This window comes from Pelodiscus sinensis, chromosome 1 (genome assembly GCF_052426305.1).
Source record: "Pelodiscus sinensis isolate ZL-2025 chromosome 1, ASM5242630v1, whole genome shotgun sequence".
NCBI classification, from domain to species: domain Eukaryota; kingdom Metazoa; phylum Chordata; order Testudines; family Trionychidae; genus Pelodiscus; species Pelodiscus sinensis.
The window spans coordinates 42,569,736-42,588,035 of record NC_143052.1 but is presented as its reverse complement, the minus strand read 5'-3'; the positions used below and the strand labels follow the sequence as shown (position 1 = coordinate 42,588,035).

The 18,300-nt window shown below is 42.4% G+C and overlaps 1 protein-coding gene across 1 annotated transcript; it reads left to right on the top strand.

Moving 5' to 3' along the window:
* Window positions 1-9,744: 9,744 nt before the first annotated feature.
* LMOD2 (leiomodin 2) lies at window positions 9,745-15,657 on the top strand. Its single transcript, XM_006122591.5, has 3 exons — window positions 9,745-10,130; window positions 12,925-14,295; window positions 15,407-15,657. The coding sequence occupies exons 1-3, from the start codon at window positions 9,858-9,860 to the stop codon at window positions 15,431-15,433; spliced, it is 1,671 nt and encodes a 556-aa protein (XP_006122653.3). The 5' UTR covers window positions 9,745-9,857; the 3' UTR covers window positions 15,434-15,657.
* Window positions 15,658-18,300: the final 2,643 nt, after the last annotated feature.

Here is an 18,300-nt window from a genome sequence, read left to right as displayed (position 1 = left end):
TGCAAAGAGTTACAAAGGAGTTTGTAGTTACCTAGTTTTGTAAACTAGGTGACAAAATGGCAGATTAAATTCAATGTTAATAAGTGCAAAGAAATTTACGTTAAAAAATAATCACAACTATACATATAATCTGATGGAGTCAAATTTAGCTGTTACCACTCAAAGAGATCTTGGAGTCATTGTGGATAGTTCTCTGGAAAAATCTGCTCAATGTGCAGCATCAGACGAAAAGCTAGCAGTGTTAGGAGCTATTAGGAAAGAGATAGAAAACACAAATATAATGCCATTCTATAAGCCAGAGCTGGGCAAAACATGGCCTGAGGTCCAAATCTGGCTCACCAAGCAACTGGATCTGGCCTGCGAACAGAGGGGGAAGCCTCAGGTAGTCTCTCTGCTTGACTCGTCCCACCCACATGCTGCTCAGAAAAGTGGCTGCCGCAGGCATTTCTATTTCAGAACTGTGAGCCTGGAGGGGCTGGGGAAGGCTTAATATGCTTTACCCAACCCCAGCACAATCCCATTGGCCAATTTCTGGGAGCAGCCTGTTTGAAGAACAGGCAGCACACAAAGAACAGGCAGCACCATGCCCCTGCACCTCCAGCTCATAGTTATTCACACACTCACATGGCCCCTTCAGCCTGTGCAGGGGCGAGAAAGGAAGGCAGGAAGGCTGCCTCAGAAACATGCTGGGCTGCTGGCCAGGAGTCATGCAGGTAAGTCTCCCAGCCAGAGCCTGCCTCTGGCATCCCAGTCCCCCTCCCTCAACTCTCTGCCCCCCATTATTTCTCCCCTACCCCACATAACCCAAAACTTTCTTTCCCCTCCTTCACCCATACCCCCTTCCATATCCTGCACCCCAATCTCCTGCCCCAGGTCACAACCCCTTCCTGTCCTAGATCACAACCCAGACCCCTGTACCTCAGTCCAGTGCCTCACGTCACAACTGCCTCCTTCACACAAACTCCCTCCTAGACTCCACACTCTCTTCTGCACTCCAATGCCTTACCCCAAGCTCCCTTATACACTCAACCTCCATCCCAGACCTTGCATCTCCTCCATTAATATCATGGAAGTGTGTGGCTCTTGACCAATTTACAAAATCTTGGCGTGCCCCCCATCAGAAAGTATTGCCTACCCTTCCTATAATCCATGACATGCCCATACCTTGAATACAGAGTGCAGTTCTAGTCACCCCATCGCAAAAAAAGTATATTAGAATTGGAAAAGGTTCAGAGAAGAGCAAAGAAAATGATTAGTTGTGTGGAACAGCTTCTATATGAGGAGATATTAAGAAGACTAGGACTGATCAACTTGGAAAAGAGACGACTATGAGGAGTCATGAGAGAGGTCTATAAAATCATGAATGGTGTCAAGAAAGTGAATGAAGCGATCTTATTTACTCTGGCACATAATACACAAACTAGGATCACGTGATGAAATCAAGAGGCAGCAAGTTTAAATGAAAAGAAGTACTTCTTCACACTGTACATAATCAACTGTAGAACTCAAAGCCATTGTGAAGGCAAAAATTATAAATTGGTTTAAAATTGAATTAGATAAATTTATGGAGGTCAACAACTGTTAGCCAAGATAGTCATGGATGCAACCCCATGCTCTGACTGTCCTTAACCCTCTGACTACCAGAAGAAGCATCTAGCACTAGTCATTGTCAGAGACGGGATACTGGGCTAGATTAACCATTGGTCTGACCCAGTATGGCTGTTTTTATGTAACGGAGGCAGAAGTTGTAAGAAAATGGGTGATATTTTCAAAGTTCAGTCCATGAATGCAGCACTGGAGAACTGGATTCCATCCCTGCTTCATCTACAGAATTCCCATGGGATGCTAGTCAAGTCACTTCAACCAAACTTCACACTAATTGTTTGTTCCTCATTTGTTGGTAGACCCAAGTGTCTGATTTGTAGAAGTGGTAAGCACTCACAGCAGCAAATGTATTCGATGGGCGCTCAGGTTTGCCTGTATGAATCTGTCTACCATTGGGGGGAGACACTCCCAGCTGAAGTATTGAGCCTGGTTCATCTAGTACAGTGTTTCCCAATTTTATTTGGCCATAGAACCCTTTTAAACTCAAAATAATTTTGCAGAACCCCTAATAACAGTCTTATATATGGAGCTGAAAAAGTAGACCACAAAAAAGTAAGGCTAATAATAAACAAATGCTAATCAACGTCATGATATGTAGATTAATTTATCATAGTCAATTTATATTTGTCTTGATTAAATTTTTAAATACAAGATATCACATGACTATACTAACATAAAGTATTTGCAAGAGCACTGCCTGCACACTCCCATACAAGCAACTAGTTTGACAGCTGAAGCTTCGCCTTTGTCCGACGCGGCACTAGTATATTTGTATTGAGTCACCTACGTATTGAGTCATCCTGAGAGGGAGTACGGGGATTTACCGTGGTATATAACAGGCGATCGCACCACTGATTGAGTGCACAGCGCTGAGTAGTGACATCATCGTTGCCACTCTCTAGCTAAGCTGGCATTACACAGGGACACTTATTGTGGCAAGCACAAATGAAAATTGTTTTCAATAAAATTCATAAATGCTTAAATACTAATTATTATTTTTTAAATCATAAAATGTTATTGTAATGGAATTTTCTCACTAAACCCTTATTTTCACTTCGCGGAACCCCGGGGTTCCACAGAACACTATTTGGGAAACACTGATCTAGTACATTGAATGAGGCAGGAGTCCTGTGGGAATATATCATGTGATTATGCAAAAGCGGCGAGGAGTCCTATGGCACCTTATGGACTAACTGAAGTGTTGGCGCATAAGCTTTCGTGGGCAAAGACCCACTTTGTCAGATGCATGTAGTGGAAATTTTCAGAGGCAGGTATAAATATGCAGGCCAGAATCAGGCTGGAGATGATGAGGTGGATCCAATCAAGGAGGATGAGGCCCACTTCTAGCAGCTGATCTGGAGGTGTGAATTCCAAGAGAGGAGAAGCTGCTTTTGTAGTTAGCGAGCCATTCACAGTCTTTGTTTAATCCTGAGCTGATTGTGTGAAACTTGAAGATGAACTGTAGCTCAGCAGTTTCTCTGGATTAAACAAAGACTGTGAATGGCTTGCTAACTACAAAAGCAGCTTTTACTTTTACTGCTAACTACACTGCGCAGGGCTTCCCCCGTATCCCTGCAAAGCGGCGGAGGGTTCACTGCTCATCGTGCTGTTCCCCGGTGACCCCCCCTCGCCAGATGTAGTGTGGGTCCTGGCAGACCCGTCACAGGGGCATACTCCCAGTCCAATCCCCCTTTCCTCTCCTTCCCCAGAGCCAAACACCTCCCCTCCTTGCTGTAACCCAGTCCCCTTTCTCCCCCAACCTTATGTCCTGGTCCCAACAGACATCACCGCTTGAAACGCAACCCCCACCTTTTCCATTATTTTCAATTGGAAAATTGACCCCGCATAACACGTTTTCACTTAACACGATCATTTTCTGAAACATATCTATAATGTTAAATGAGGAATTACTGTACACACAAGGGGACAAATTAGGCTTCTAAGTGCTTGACTTTGCAACCTTAATAATGTTCAGTATAAGTAGATTTTGGTATATAATATAGCATGTATGTCACATAAAATCTGTTCTACAAATGTTCTAGACAGTTTTTAAAAGTTTGTTGGGACTTTTCCCTTATCCCTCAACTTGTAAAGTCAGAGGCCCTAGTTGTCACTACTCCAATTATATTGAACTCATATCCCCATTGCTAACAACATAAAATAGCTCTTCCATAGTTACTAATCTCATGCTGGGAATTGCCCTTTTCATGCTTTGTAAAGTTCTATTCCTAGCACTAGACTGCTACAAGATATTCAATATTAAAGATGTAGCATTGATGTGTATAGAAAAAGCTGTCACTGGTCCAGGGTTTCATCTTGCCCAGCCTGGGCATCAGCCAGGAGTAATATTTAGCGGGGGGAATCCACAGTTTGGTAAGAAGGAAGAAATATTTTTCTGGCAAGTTGTTTTTAAAAATTGGCAGCTGTTTGAATCTGCTCAGGGTGTGAAAAGATAGAATTAGTCTCAGGGAAATAGATATGTTGAGGTTGTCAAAGGTGCATTGTAAAGTAATTGACTCATCTCATGGGTTCCTCCCCGTATGGACACCAGAGGTGTCTCCATGCCCCTCCCCGTTCCTGTGTCCCCGATACCAATCCAACATGACAAAATCCCTCTAGTCCTGAGGATGGGAAACTCGCGCTTCAAAGCTCTTGCCCCTGCTACACTGCAATTTCCCCATGGTGGTGGAGTAGAAAGACTCGGGCCCACCCTCTCTCCGAGCCCCGGCCCAGGGCCCTAAGGCAGGGAGAGAGTCTCCCTGAACATCAGCTGGGGTAGTTGCCCCTAAACCCACCCGCTCTTGGGTTCCACGGCCCTGCCCTGGGCCGCTTCCTACTCCACCTCCGTGGCACCTTCTTCCACCTCCTCCACCAGGGGGGGTCCCCTACTCACCTCCTGGCCAGTTTCGCCCCGTCCTCTCTCCTCGGTGCCTATCTGCCACTTTTCAATTATCCCGCCGGCCCGGCAAGTGATGTCATCCACCCGCACCCCGGCGGCGCCTCTGGTGACGTCATCGCAAGGTGCCCCTGGCCGTGCGCTACCTCCCGGCATGGCCGAGTTGACAGACGCCAGATGTGCGGCAGCTCGCCCAGCCTCTGCACGCTCCCCGCCATTTCTGGGGAGTCCGCCCCGGCTCTCTGGAGTGTGGGACTAGAGCTCCCCATCACATGAATAATAAACTCATTTTTATATACTTAGCAGCGTGTGTGTGTGTGTGTGTGTGTATTGCATAGATTTTGGGGGGCTGAGAAGTGCAGTGAGCCATAAGAAATATTGCCATTCAGGTTTTGGACCATTGACAGCTATTTTATTTGAATCTTGGGCTATGTCTAGACTACAAGCTTCTTGCACAAGAAGCTTTTTGTGGGAGAGATCTTCTGCAAAAACTTCTTGTGCAAGAGAGCGTCCACTCAACAAAAGCACATTGAAAAAGCAATGCGCTTTTTCGTAAGAGAGCATCCAGACTGCATAGACTCTGTCTCAGAAGAAAGCACTGATAGGTATTCACAGAATGGCCACCAGGGCATGCATCTGTGCTTTTTTCGGTAGGGGTTTTTTGCGTAAAAAGAGACAGTTCCCTGTTCACACACACCTTTTTGTGCAAGAGCTCATAGAAAGAGGAATAACTTTTGTGCAAAACCCCCTCCATTCTGTTGATTTACTTGAGCGAAAACGTGCTTGAGGTGTGGACGCTCCATGAGTTTTTGCGCAAAACCAGCCAGTTTTGTGAAAAAACTCTGCAGTCTAGATGTAGCCTTGATGTGTCTAGGGTTGCCAGGTGTCCGGTTTTGAACCAGACAGTCCAGTATTTGAGCTTTCTGTTCGGGAAATAAATAGAAAAAAAAAAAGTCCTATATTTTCTAAATAAGATGTAATGTAGATTGTGATGTAATGTCAAGTGTGTCCGGTATTTTTGTTGAAACCATCTGGCAACCCTAGATGTGTCTCTTTCTGTTTTATCAATTAGATTGTAAACTCTTCCGAGCAGGGATTGTCTCTTACTATGGGTTAATATACTCCTAGAATAGCAGGGCCCCATTTCTGATTATTAGGCTTGGTAGAAGCTATCCCAACACTATATACAAATATATTTTACTGTGTGTCTGTTTGTGTTTGTTCAAGAACTCCTCCTAAACTGTAAGAGCTAAGGCCGCCAAATTTGTTCTGCAGCTTCCTCTGACCCTAACTTAAACCCAGGTCAGGGTTTGGTTGTGCCTGGAAAACAGGAAGTGCCTGGAATGGAGCTATTTCCCATAACATGGAAAGGGAAGGAGCAGAGAGAGGAGGAATGTGAAAGGGAGGAGTGCAGAGATGGGAGTGATGTGACACTGAGAGTTGCCACTGGGAGCAGCTATAGCACCAAGAGAATGGCCAACAGGGTTGGGCTCCACCAGTTTGCCTGCCAGCACATCAGTAAGGAATTTCCTGCCACAAACCTGGAGCTTATCCTGCCCCCTCCCCTCCCATGGAGAGCCTGCAGGCTATGGGAGGTGGGGCTGGAGAGCAGCCTGGCCCCTCCCCAAACAGGCTGTGGGAGGACAGAGGGGAGCCTCACCCCCCTCCACCCAACAGCCTGCAGGCTGGGGGGAGGAGACACTGGAGGGGGTGCAGCTGGAGGGGAGAAGCTCCTGGAGCTTGGCCTTCCCACAGACAGCCTACAGCCAGGACCCCGGAGACAGCCTGCAGGCCACAGGAGAGGGGTAAATGGGGAGGGGCACACTAGCAGGGGAGCACTGCCCTGGCCCTGGCAGGAGTCATCACCGGAGCAGCACCACCCTCATCGCCAAGGGCAGCTCCTATAAACCCCCACTCTTCCGTACCCCCTGCCCTAAGGCCTGCTCTTCCCACCTGCCTTGACTTCAGCACCCCCTTCCCTTGCCCTGAGCCCCCTACCTCTCTGCTCCTGAACCCCCGTACACCTCCCAACCCTCTGCCCTAAGCCACCTACCCCCGTTACCTCCTCACCCCCAAGCTCTCACTCCAGCCTTCATTTTCCTTCAAATTTTGAAAAATACAATCATTGAAATAACACTTGTATATTCAAAGAAAGAAAGAATGAGAAATTCCTTCAGTTACAGCATGTATATCTGCTAGTAAATTCTATAGCTAGCCCAACTCTTGTCACCACTGTGGTCACATTATGCCACTCTCATAGTATATGGCAGGGGTGGGGAATCTAAGGCTCAGAGGCTGGATGCAGCTCCTGGCTTGCCTGGATCTGTTCCTTGAAAGTTGGGGCTCCCCCCAGCATTGGAGAGCCCATGCTGGTGAGGGGTGGGGTTTTTTGTTTCTCACTTGTGTGCAGGCCTTCACTGATTTTTCTGTGGGTCAGTGCCCTTGACCCCAAAAATGTTCTCCACCCCTGGTATATGGGGACGACAACAGGCTAGAGGAGAATTCCTCCATTCCAGGAGCTGCATAAGCCTGTGCTAACCTATGGTGGTCATCCTCACAGCTCCCAACATAGGGGGCATGCCAGAGTTAGGACAGTTTGTTACGTTTAGGAGAGGAAATAGCTGTAGCACTTATATTCATAAACTATGGGAAGGCTGCCATAAATGAAAGAAGATGCTTAAAGATACATTTGGCATCTGCTCTTCTTTGCCAAGATTTCTGAACTACACCTTCCAGGAGATGTAATACAGATTCTAGCTCCAAATAAGAGCTGGTCAATGAGTGGAATTTCTATTTCACAGGATATTCCAAATTTTTTAAATTTTCAGAGAGTCAAAATTCTCCAAAATATTTTGTTTGAACCTCATTAAAACATTTTGTTTTGACTTCATCATTTCAATGACATCATAACACAGATTATATCTGAAACAATAATGTAAAAATTTCCTTTTGAATTTTTTGAAAAAAATCAATACATTGCCATGCAGTGTTTCAATTTAATCAGATCAGTATTTTCTGACAGAAGCTTTGTCATTGAGAATTTATTTGCCTAGCGGTACCCAAAATGTTTGTTGTAAAAATTCTGCACATTATATATAGATTACATTGGCCTGTTATTTCACAAACTGCAAGCAAGTAAACTACCATCTTAATATACTGAAGGATTAAACCTTGCATTTCATGCATTCTGCCATCAAAACCGTAACTCTTCAACACAAAAGTTAAAAGAATAAACAGTACCTATTTTTTTCATATATATCATCAGGTAATCCCTAATTTGTGTGTAATTTATGCGATTGCAATTTATCATTTTAACAAAAGAAAAATGAGCACACCTTCCATTGTGCTCAAGTATCATCTGACATTTGACATGTTTCATTTTCTTCACAGTAGCCCTCCAATTTGGTCTCCATAACAAACAATAAACGTGATTGGCACATTGTTTTCAGGTTAGGGTAAGATTTAGCCAGCATGAGCAATCTGAACTCACAGGTCATTCGGTTACATGACAATCCACGTGCATTACTTTAGTCACATGGCTTTGCAAACTACTTCAGACTTTTCCACTAATCCTTTAGGTATTGATTCATTTTGTATTCTCCAGCTTTGATCCCACTTTGGTGGGATACTAATCTAAAATTCAGATAAAAAAGTGAAATAATAAAAAATTAAAACATTAGGTTTTGTTGTCTTTATATGAATGGCATTGGCTACATCTCCTCTGCACAGTGTCGACGAAGAACAAGGCCTTACATAAATAAAGAATATACTGATGAACATCATAGATTTATTCCTAGACACCATTCTAAAAAGCAGACAAACAGTGATGGTACTGAACAAAACCAGCAGTCCCAAATCTCTACTTCTGTTGTCACTGAATATAGTCTTAAAACCCTATGAGCAAAAAAGGCTGGTGTAAGGGTAAGCATGGAAACACTATTTTTATAAGCTTGTTCTTGTCTTATTTTGCTACAGCAACTTTTCCCTGGTTATGGACAATGGCACAGGCTGTGGAGAAGACCACACAGTGCTGGGCTAAATGTCTGAGAACAGCATCTACGGTTTAAGCATTCAGTTTCTTTCACTCTTAACAGAAAAAGGTGGCATATTATGTATTATTTGAATGATTCTATATGATCATGTATTTAAAGTCCATGTTGCAGTGCCTACATATGAAGGGGCAGAGTGAAGGTTGAATTTTCAGCTTTCATGCTGTATTTTCTTACTGTTGGGTGCCTACGTGTGTAAAAATAATATCACACTGTCATCATTTTTAACGCTATAATACTGCCCCATCTCCTTAGAATTAAGAAAAGGAAATCATAATAGGTACTTGCCTCCTGGAAGAGAAGCAGATGCAGCAAGTTGTAAAATGGCCAGTATAAGAAGCCAAGAATATGAGAATGGCCATCCGGGGTCAGACCACAGGTCCAACTAGCCCATTAGCCTGTCTTCCGACAAAGACCAGTGCCAGGTGCCCCAAAGCTATAGATGTATAGTTGCTGGATTCTGTCAGAGCTAAAGTTGTGATAGTTGTGGACTTCAGGCCCTGTTTCTACACTTAGGCCCTATGAAATTCCTATTAGAATGAGTGGCACTTTGTCATCGAATTTTAAATAAAACATATTAACTTCTAATAAACTTGTCATTCTAATTCTCCCTCAGATCATTGTTCCAAAACTGAAATCAAAATAAACAGCATTGCTGTGTAGCCAGTTACATGCTATGTAAGAAAACCCATAGTGGTGTTTTCTGTAAACTTTGGAATGCTGACGTGCTCAACTACATGTTACATTCCTGCTAATGTCAAAGCCTTCACAAAGCCTTGGCCTCATCATATTATAAGCCCCCCGACTAATCATGAAAATGAGTGGAACTTCTATTAACAACCATGCAGTTATTTTATTCTCCACCACCAGTAGCAACTCAGAAAGTACATTTTCACTGTTCCCCTTCCATTGTTGCTTGAGAACAAAGTCAGCGTAATTCTGCTTGTTTTATTTCCTGCCATTCCCCCTCACTCCTGCTAAGTGCATAGGGTAATACACTCTTCTGCTCTCAGGCTACACTAAATATGGTAATGGTCACTGTGTCAATAATCCCCCTGTTTAAGGGACCTACAAACAGTAGTGATGTGACATTCTTCCTGTCAAAATGTCTAGCTGACGTCTGATGCTTAAAACAGAGCATGCTTTCATCCCTTCATGCATTGTCGTAACTCCCATGACAACTCTTAAAAGGGTGCCGCAGCTGGTCAGGGAAACAGTTGCTGACCAAACGAGATACAGCCTACTTGATTCAGCTTTCTTGAATGCCTAATTATTTCAACTTTCTATCGGCCTGACCAAACGGGACCATGTCGACCTTTGGCTATAGAAGAGAGCTTAGTAAATATGAATCCATTGATGAAGATGAACTCCTCGCTTCTCTGACTGATGAGGAGCTAAAGGAACTGGAAAGGGAACTAGAAGATATTGAGCCTGACCGTAACCTTCCAGTGGGGCAGCGACAAAAGAATTTAACAGAGAAAACGCCAACAGGAACTTTTAGCAGGGAAGCGTTGATGGCCTATTGGGAAAAAGAGACCAGAAAACTCCTAGAAAAAGAAAGGTTGGGGGCGTGTGAACAGGTAGGATTTTTCAGAGCCCTGGAAATGTTCAGGCTCCCTCTTCTATGATTTTCCATCATTTACTATTTTTATTTTCTTCTGATATACTACAGCATTTGAAAGAAAGGTGCTAGTGACAGTCTCTTTCTTGAGTGCTGTGAATTGGCAACAGCAATTTTTGGTTTTGGTCTTGCAAGGGCTTAAAAACTCCACTGGGGGAAAAAAATCTGTAAAAGCAATTGGCAATAGTTATTTTAAATAAGTCATAATACAGCAATGATTGAAATGATTTTACAAAATTAGGTACAAGTAGCCAATCACAAAAGTTATTATTTTTTGGAAGCTAGGGGACTGCTTTTTTCTCTTGTAAAAATTAATAATCAGTATTGGGTTTATGGACTGAATCAGTAATAATCAGGAAGAGAATTCTGAATTTTTAGCAGAGAAGAGATTGGGAAAAAAAGTGCAGCTGAACCAAGTGGCCAAATTTTCACATGGTGTATCTCGGGATAGCTTCATTGCAGTCGATGGAATTAAGCTGATTTACACCAGGGGAGAATCTTGCCCAGTATGTGTGTGTGTTGTCTTATCAGAACACCACTAGAGGAATTTGTAAGCATAGAGGCCTGGAGCTGGTATTCAGTCAATCAACATATTAATAGAGTACTCATCATGCACTCTGTCTCAGGGAGCTTTTTATAAATAGTAACAATAGATGCTAGTTGCCTAGAGCTCTATAACTGGGTAATAATAATTAAGGTTTTGGTCCTGTGAGGTACTCAGCACCCTTAAGTCTCAGCCTGAGTTGAGGCCAGCCAGCACCTTGCAGAAACTGCTTTTAGGATTAAGCACTATAAAAGGCACATTTTTTAACACCTGGACTATAACATTCAAAGCACAGTGTGGAGTTTTAGCTGCACAAATTCCAATGATTTTGCAGCTAAAGTTCAAGTAGGAATAAGACCCTCCGGAAAAGGGCACTTTTTCCGGAGGATCGGGGCCAGTGTAGACGCTCTTTTCCGGCTTTTTTAAAAGCCGGAAAAAAGCGGCGGACATTTTTATTTAAATGCCGCGGGGGATATTTAAATCCCCCGCGGATTTCCCTACGACGACTGGTGAAATTTACATGCCCCTTCCGGAAAAGGGGCCAGTGTAGACGTAGCCTAGGTGTTTGTAGCAATGGTGCATTGGGATATAATCCGATCATGATGACAGAGAGCAATCTAGTGAAGAATTTCAAAGAGAGACGTTTTTAATTTTAAGCTCACCAGTAATGCTTATAGCTAACTATCAAATTAAAGTATGGATGTCATATGAAAGAGAATTTAATCACCTTCCCTCCACCCCATTTCGAACACAATTCTAGCAGGTTTCTTTTTACACTAATCTTCTAAAGTCACTGAAGACTATTGCCGATCAGTTACAATTAGTACTTTAGAAAGTTCCAGACATGAATAGGTGCTCAACAACCATACTGAAGCGTGTGCTATAAATGCCTAGGCAGATAAATGTGTAGGGAATCATTGGGGATGTTCTGTGCCACAGACATATTCTCAACTTTTCAACTTGCCTGTATATGCATGACACTTATAGAACTAGGTCTTGATCTTGCAATGAGGCTGTGGTGCTGAAGGATTTTCTGGGTGGTCAGCAGCCTCTCTGCACAGAGCTCATTTTAGGATCCCATCAATACTGCAAATTCTACATGTTTTGAGCTCCTAGTGAATCACACAAAGGGTTTGTAAGACTGGGCCCATAGTTTGTTAACCCGAGGCCTTTTTCACCTCCATAATCAGGCTTCTGTGAGCACGGAAATGATAATACACCTATTTTGTGTCCTGCAGCAGAAAACTGTTTTTCACCCAGAATTTTACTAAAAATTCAGTATTATGGATTTATAATCTATCAGTCTACCAGGTTAAAGTATAATTAGAGTAAAGCCAGGTCTGCTGACTAGGGGAGGAGGGTAAAGAGGGCAACAGTACCTGGCACGTGCTGCCTGGGGCCCTGGCACAGATTTAAAAGAGCCACCGCTCCTACAGTGGCAATGGCATCAGTCAGACCTCTGGGCCCTTTAAATCACTGCCAGAGCCTCAGGCAGCATGCACCAGATGGTGCTGAAGGATTGGCTGGGGGATGCTAGGCTCCAGCCCCACCCCTTCCTCTGGAGGCCTGCCCCTTCTGGGGGCCCAGAGCACCCTCACACACTTTGCCCTGGCCCGGTAGTCTAGATGGGGATCAGCCGACCTCAGAACCCTTTGTCGTCAGATCCTTTATGCCTTGTGAAACGAGGCTTACAGGATCTGACAACAAAGGGTTCTGGGGTTGGCTGATCCCTATCTAGACTACCGCACTGTGCCGACAATCAGCTGATTGCCACAGCGCGGCAGCCATTTTGATATACATGAAGCGGCAATTATTTAAATCTACACTTCATTTTGCTATGTCTAGTAAACCCATCTACATGGCACTGTCGACGGAGCCATGTAGTCTAGACACACTCTTTATGTGTATCTGTGTTGGCTTGTTATCGGCTAGATCTTCCATTGATGTAAATCAACATAGCCCCTTTGACTTCAGTAGAGTAAGCCAATTGATGCCAAGGATTTGGCCTCTGGAGAAAGGGAAAGAAATTTAAATAATTAGATTAGATGAGATGTTTCAGTTCTTTAAAATTTTCATGGTTCTGTCTGATTATATTAAACTTTTAATATTAATTTAGTATAGTTTCAGTATAATTGCTATTGGGGAAAATCAAAGTAAAGTTCAATATTTTGCTACCATATTTAATAACAACACCTACATTCCTATTCAGGATTCAAAGCAAGACGACAACAATTCAGAAGAGACCGAGGAAGAGTATTTCACAGGAACTAACAGTGAAATTTCTGAGGAGGTATACACTGAAGAGGAAGAGGAAGAGGAAGCAGAAGAAAAAGAAGAAGAAAAAGAGGAGGAGGAGGAGGAAGAAGAAGGAGACAGGGATGAAGGTGACTCAGAAAAAAAGGAAAATGCTGCAGTTTGTGAAAGGACTGTGACTTGTGAAAGTGGCAGGAGTTCTGACCACTCCGAACACAAGAAATGCAACAGCCAAAAGGAAAAGGAAAAGGAAAATGTCATCAATGGCAATGACACAGAAGATATGAGCTTTAAAACAAGTGCCACCCACCTTTGTGGAAACCCAACGGTTATTGAGGATACTTTGGAAAAAGTTCAGAACAATGACCCTGACACCACTGAAGTCAACTTAAATAACATTGAAAACATCACCATACAGATGCTTACTCATTTCGCGCAAGCGCTCAAGAACAACACAGTGGTTAAGATGTTCAATCTGGCCAATACTCGTGCTGATGATAATGCGGCAATTGCTATTGCTGGGATGTTAAAAGTGAATCAGTATATAACGAGTCTGAATGTAGATTCAAATTTTATTACCGGCAAAGGGATACTGTCCATCATGAGAGCTTTGCAGCATAACAAGATTTTAACAGAACTACGATTCCACAACCAACGGCATATCATGGGCAGTCAGGTTGAAATGGACATTGTTAAACTGTTAAAAGACAATACCACATTGGTGAAGCTAGGGTATCATTTTGAGCTTGCTGGACCAAGAATGAGTATGACTAGTATTCTCACAAGAAACATGGATAAACAACGGCAAAAACGTATGCAGGAGCAAAAACAGCAAGAGTCTGGTTGTAATGGAGCAATCAATCCAAAGACCAAAGCCTTGCAGAAAGACACTCCTGGGTCCTCACCTTACACATCCCCTAAGAACTCACCTTGGTCCTCTCCAAAACTTCCTAAAAAAGCTCAGCCTGCCAAAAGCCAGCCTCTGGCTTCTCCTTCACCCCCTCCTCCTCCTTCCCCACCTCCTCCTCCTCCTCCTCTCATTGTTCCAGAGAAGAAGGCACCAACTAGGGGTATAGCTGAAGTCATCAAACAACAAGAGAGCTCCAGGAATGCCTTACAAAATGGACACAAAAAGAAAAAAGGCAAAAAAAGCAAAAAGCATGAAAATAGCATATTGAAAGAAATTAAAAATTCCTTGAGATCAGTCTCAGACAAGAAATCAGAAGAAGGATCACAACCCTCTACTCGGCCCTCCACCCCACAAATATCTCTTCATGATAGCCTTATGGAAGCAATTCGCGGAAGCAATATAAAACAGTTAAAGCGGGTAAGTAAGGGCCACATTTAAGTAATGGATTACAGCTCAAATACTTCACAATCGAAAACATGCATCATGAATTTTAAAACATAGGTATTTAATAGAAGATTGCAGTTTGAGAAATATTAGCATAAGTACATATTTAGGAGCAGATTTACATTTGAACCTGCTTTAATGCTTTTCATTTTAATTTGACCTCAGTTTTGGCAGAACCCAGGGTGCTGACTGAACCAATGTTCAGACTTCTTGGGGCATGGGATTTGCAATAGAAGAGGGTTGCTGTAGAAGTGAATACAATAAGCAATGAGCCAGAGGTGAAATTTTGCTGCCTTCAGGCATAACTAATCTTTTTCAGCAAAGCCCTCATTTTAGAATTGAATTGTGAAATGGGCTTGATTTCTTGGTTAAGGAAACACGACGTCTCAGTCTGACACCTCTTTTAATAGCTTCAGTCTATGGAGGAAGGGATGGGAATGGCTGCATGAGCAGTGGAATTAGCTAGGGGTATGTCTAGACTATATGGCTCCGTCGACGGAGCCATGTAAGCTAGTTTACCTGAATAGTCAACGAAGCGGGGATTTAAATAATCCCCACTTCATTAAAATGAAAATGGCCCCCGTGCTGTGCTGACAATTAGCTGATCCTGCATAGTGCAGCAGTCTAGAGGGAAGTCTTTGTCAACCGCTACTGTAAACCTCATTTCACGTCAATGGAGCCATGTAGTCTAGACATACCCTAGATGTCCACACACATACCTAGGTTTCCAAATAGGATTGTACTCATACTGGTTAGCCCCTCCTGCCATCCATGCAGCCACAGCTCCATTACTGTTTTTAGTGTGCTTGTTCAATGGAAGTTAGCACAAGTATTTTCTACCTGGAGGTGGAAAATTACACGTCCAGATCCAGTGTAAATGTTTTCTTCAGAGAGAGAATGAGTTTTCTTCTCAATGTGTATAATGGCATCTATGTACTATGGCAACAGGCACTTAGAAATGCATGTAAATCACGATCATACTGAATAAGCATAATATACACACATACAGAAAGACAGACAATGAGGCTTCTTCTTTTCCAGCAAGTATTGTAAATGTAATGAGAAAAAACCCACTCTCTTGTAGGTGGAAGTGCCAGAAGCTCTTCGATGAAAGCATGGAATATAGAAGAGCCAGAGCCAAAGTCATGGGAAGGCTACTGAGTTGTTCAATGATGATAAATAGACGACGTTGTGAGCTGCTTCCAAAGTGCACTCTTAGAATGGAAACTTTTTCTTTTTAAAGAGATAGACCTATTAAACTTTAAACAATGCTTTAAGAGCACATAAGCTTTTTAATTTGTAAATATGGAAATAAACATTTTTTATGTAATGAGATTTCTACTGGAGAAATAGCGGTTTATTTAGATATTCTTTTCAATATCTGGTTGTTTGCACATCACTAGACATGTTCTTTACATTGAGATGTAATTGTTTAGTGATCGGTGTTTTTTTCTTTTTTTCATGAATTTACAATAAATGTGGTTTGAAGCTTTTAAGCAACCAAAACAATTTTAGTCCCAGGTTTCTGTGAGTACAAACCAGTCAAATGTGTCATTGGTTAAACATCCAGTAATTGGACTGAAGAGGTTGGTGTAAATGCCTAAAGGTCTGTGCAGAACTGCTAAGCGCGCACGACACCCATTGACTACAGTAGGATTTGCAGGTGCTCAGCACTTTTGATAATCCAGGCCTTGGTAGCTAGAGTTTCAATGCCTTTTTAATTATAGTCAAAAGCAGAGCAGTCATTAAAAAAACCAAACAAGATTCTTACAATATCAGTTAGAATCTAATATGTAACAAAAGAAGTAATCGTAGGTTGTAAAGCAAATATTAGATAGATGCAAATGTTAGAATGCGGTGTACAGTGCTGATCACCATGCCACACATCAAAGAAAGCATGTTATAGTCCCAGAAAATGTGCAATGTAAGGCAGCAAAGATAACAGGTAGTAGAAACATAAACTATGCCAAAAGATTAAAGAAATTGATCTTATTCCTATTGTTAAAATGACTTGGAAGTGACCTTGCCATGTCCATAACAATGACAAGGAGTGACAAAACAAACAAAACTACAATTGGTGAACTGGAAGATGGTGTTGAATTAAGAGGTCTTGATAATTAATACAAAGAGAAAAAGATGTTTGAAATATGTACACTGGAAACATATCTCTCATACAAATGCAAGTCAATACATTTGGGCTACGTCTACACTGGCAGCTTGCGCAAGAACTGTTTTGCGGAAGAGTTCTTGCGCAAAAAGTCTTCCATAAGAGCACGTCTACACTGGCATGTGCATTTGTGCAAGAGTGTCTATGACAATGTGCAGGACTATGTAGCACTTTAAAGACTAACAAGATGGTTTATTAGATGATGAGCTTTCGTGGGCCAGACCCACTTCCTCAGATCAAAAAGTGGAAGAAAATAGTCACAGCCATATATACCAAAGGATACAATTTAAAAAAAAGTGAACACATATGAAAAGGACATATGTGTTCACTTTTTTTTTTTAAATTGTATCCTTTGGTATATATGGCTGTGACTATTTTCTTCCACTATTTGATCTGAGGAAGTGGGTCTGGCCCACGAAAGCTCATCATCTAATAAACCATCTTGTTAGTCTTTAAAGTGCTACATAGTCCTGTATTTTGTTTTAGCTACACCAGACTAACACGGCTACATTTCTATCACTATATGACAATGTGGACACTCCCTTGAGCAAGAAAGCTCTGATGGCCATTTTAGCCATAGGGGTTTCTTGTGCAAGAAATTCATGTTGCCTGTCTACACTGCCCTCTTGCGCAAGAGCAAGAGCTCTTGTGCAAGAGGGCTTATTCCTTGTGGGGACAGGAATAACTCTTCCAGAAGAAGCCCTGTTTTCCGATGCTAGACTGTAAATTTACTTGCACAAGAACGCGCGTGCAGTGTAGACACCCGGCAAGTTTTTGTGCAAGATCAGCTGTTCTTGAGCAAGAAGCCGCGAGTGTAGACGTAGCCCGTGAGGGGAGAAGAGGAATAATCCCCAAAAGAGATTCAATGGGATGGAAAAAACAGAAAAGCTGACTAGCGATAAAGCAGAAAAAGAATGCCAGATTCTATGTGCTGAACTACAAGTGGGTATGTTTTGGTGAGAGCCAACAAGATTTTGGAATCAATGTAACAGAGATGTCACATCACTGACTACATAGTGGAAAGTCTCTCTCAGTACAGCATGGGTGAGTCTCCCTCTAGAATATTAGTTATAGTCCTGAGTACTTCTGCTGTCAGAAAAACTATGATCATCTGGTGAGAACTCAGAGAAAGTTAGCCAGACATGAAATTCAAAGAGATGTGAGTTTGTGAGGAAAAGAGCTAAATATGTTTCTTTTGTTTCAACATTAAATAATAGACATTCTACTTCTTTCTATGTATTGGAAGGATATAAACACCAAACTGAAAAATAATAGTTTATGTTGGCCCCATCAAATCTAATTACCTGAAACTGGAAACAAATAAATATAAGCTAAAGTTCTGGAAATATTAAGATATAAGATTCTTGAGAGATGGCCTGTCCTTAGGAGGGAGGTCAAAGACATAGGTTGCTTGTGAGTTAAATACATCAGAATGGATGAAGCATACAATACTATGGTGCAGACAATACTCATCATCAGGGGCAGGGGGATAGACTAAGGAAACTAATGGCTCTTTTCCATTTCTAATTGCTTTTATATTGTAAAGTATAACTTATCAAAAGCAATTGATAGTGCACTGAGGTGCCTTCCATGACTTACCCTTTTGTCTCACTGTCACAATAAATATGGTCGGTCTGATTATCCATACTTTGGAAATCTCTACAATTCTTTAGACTTTTGAGGCCCAAGGCACAATCCCCAGCCTCCGTCAAGCCCATGGAGGTTTGAAATCAGGATGCTTGCAGGGTGGAAGCAATATGGCAACTTTACACTGGAACACAGACCGAAACCAGGATGAAGCCTGCAAGCCC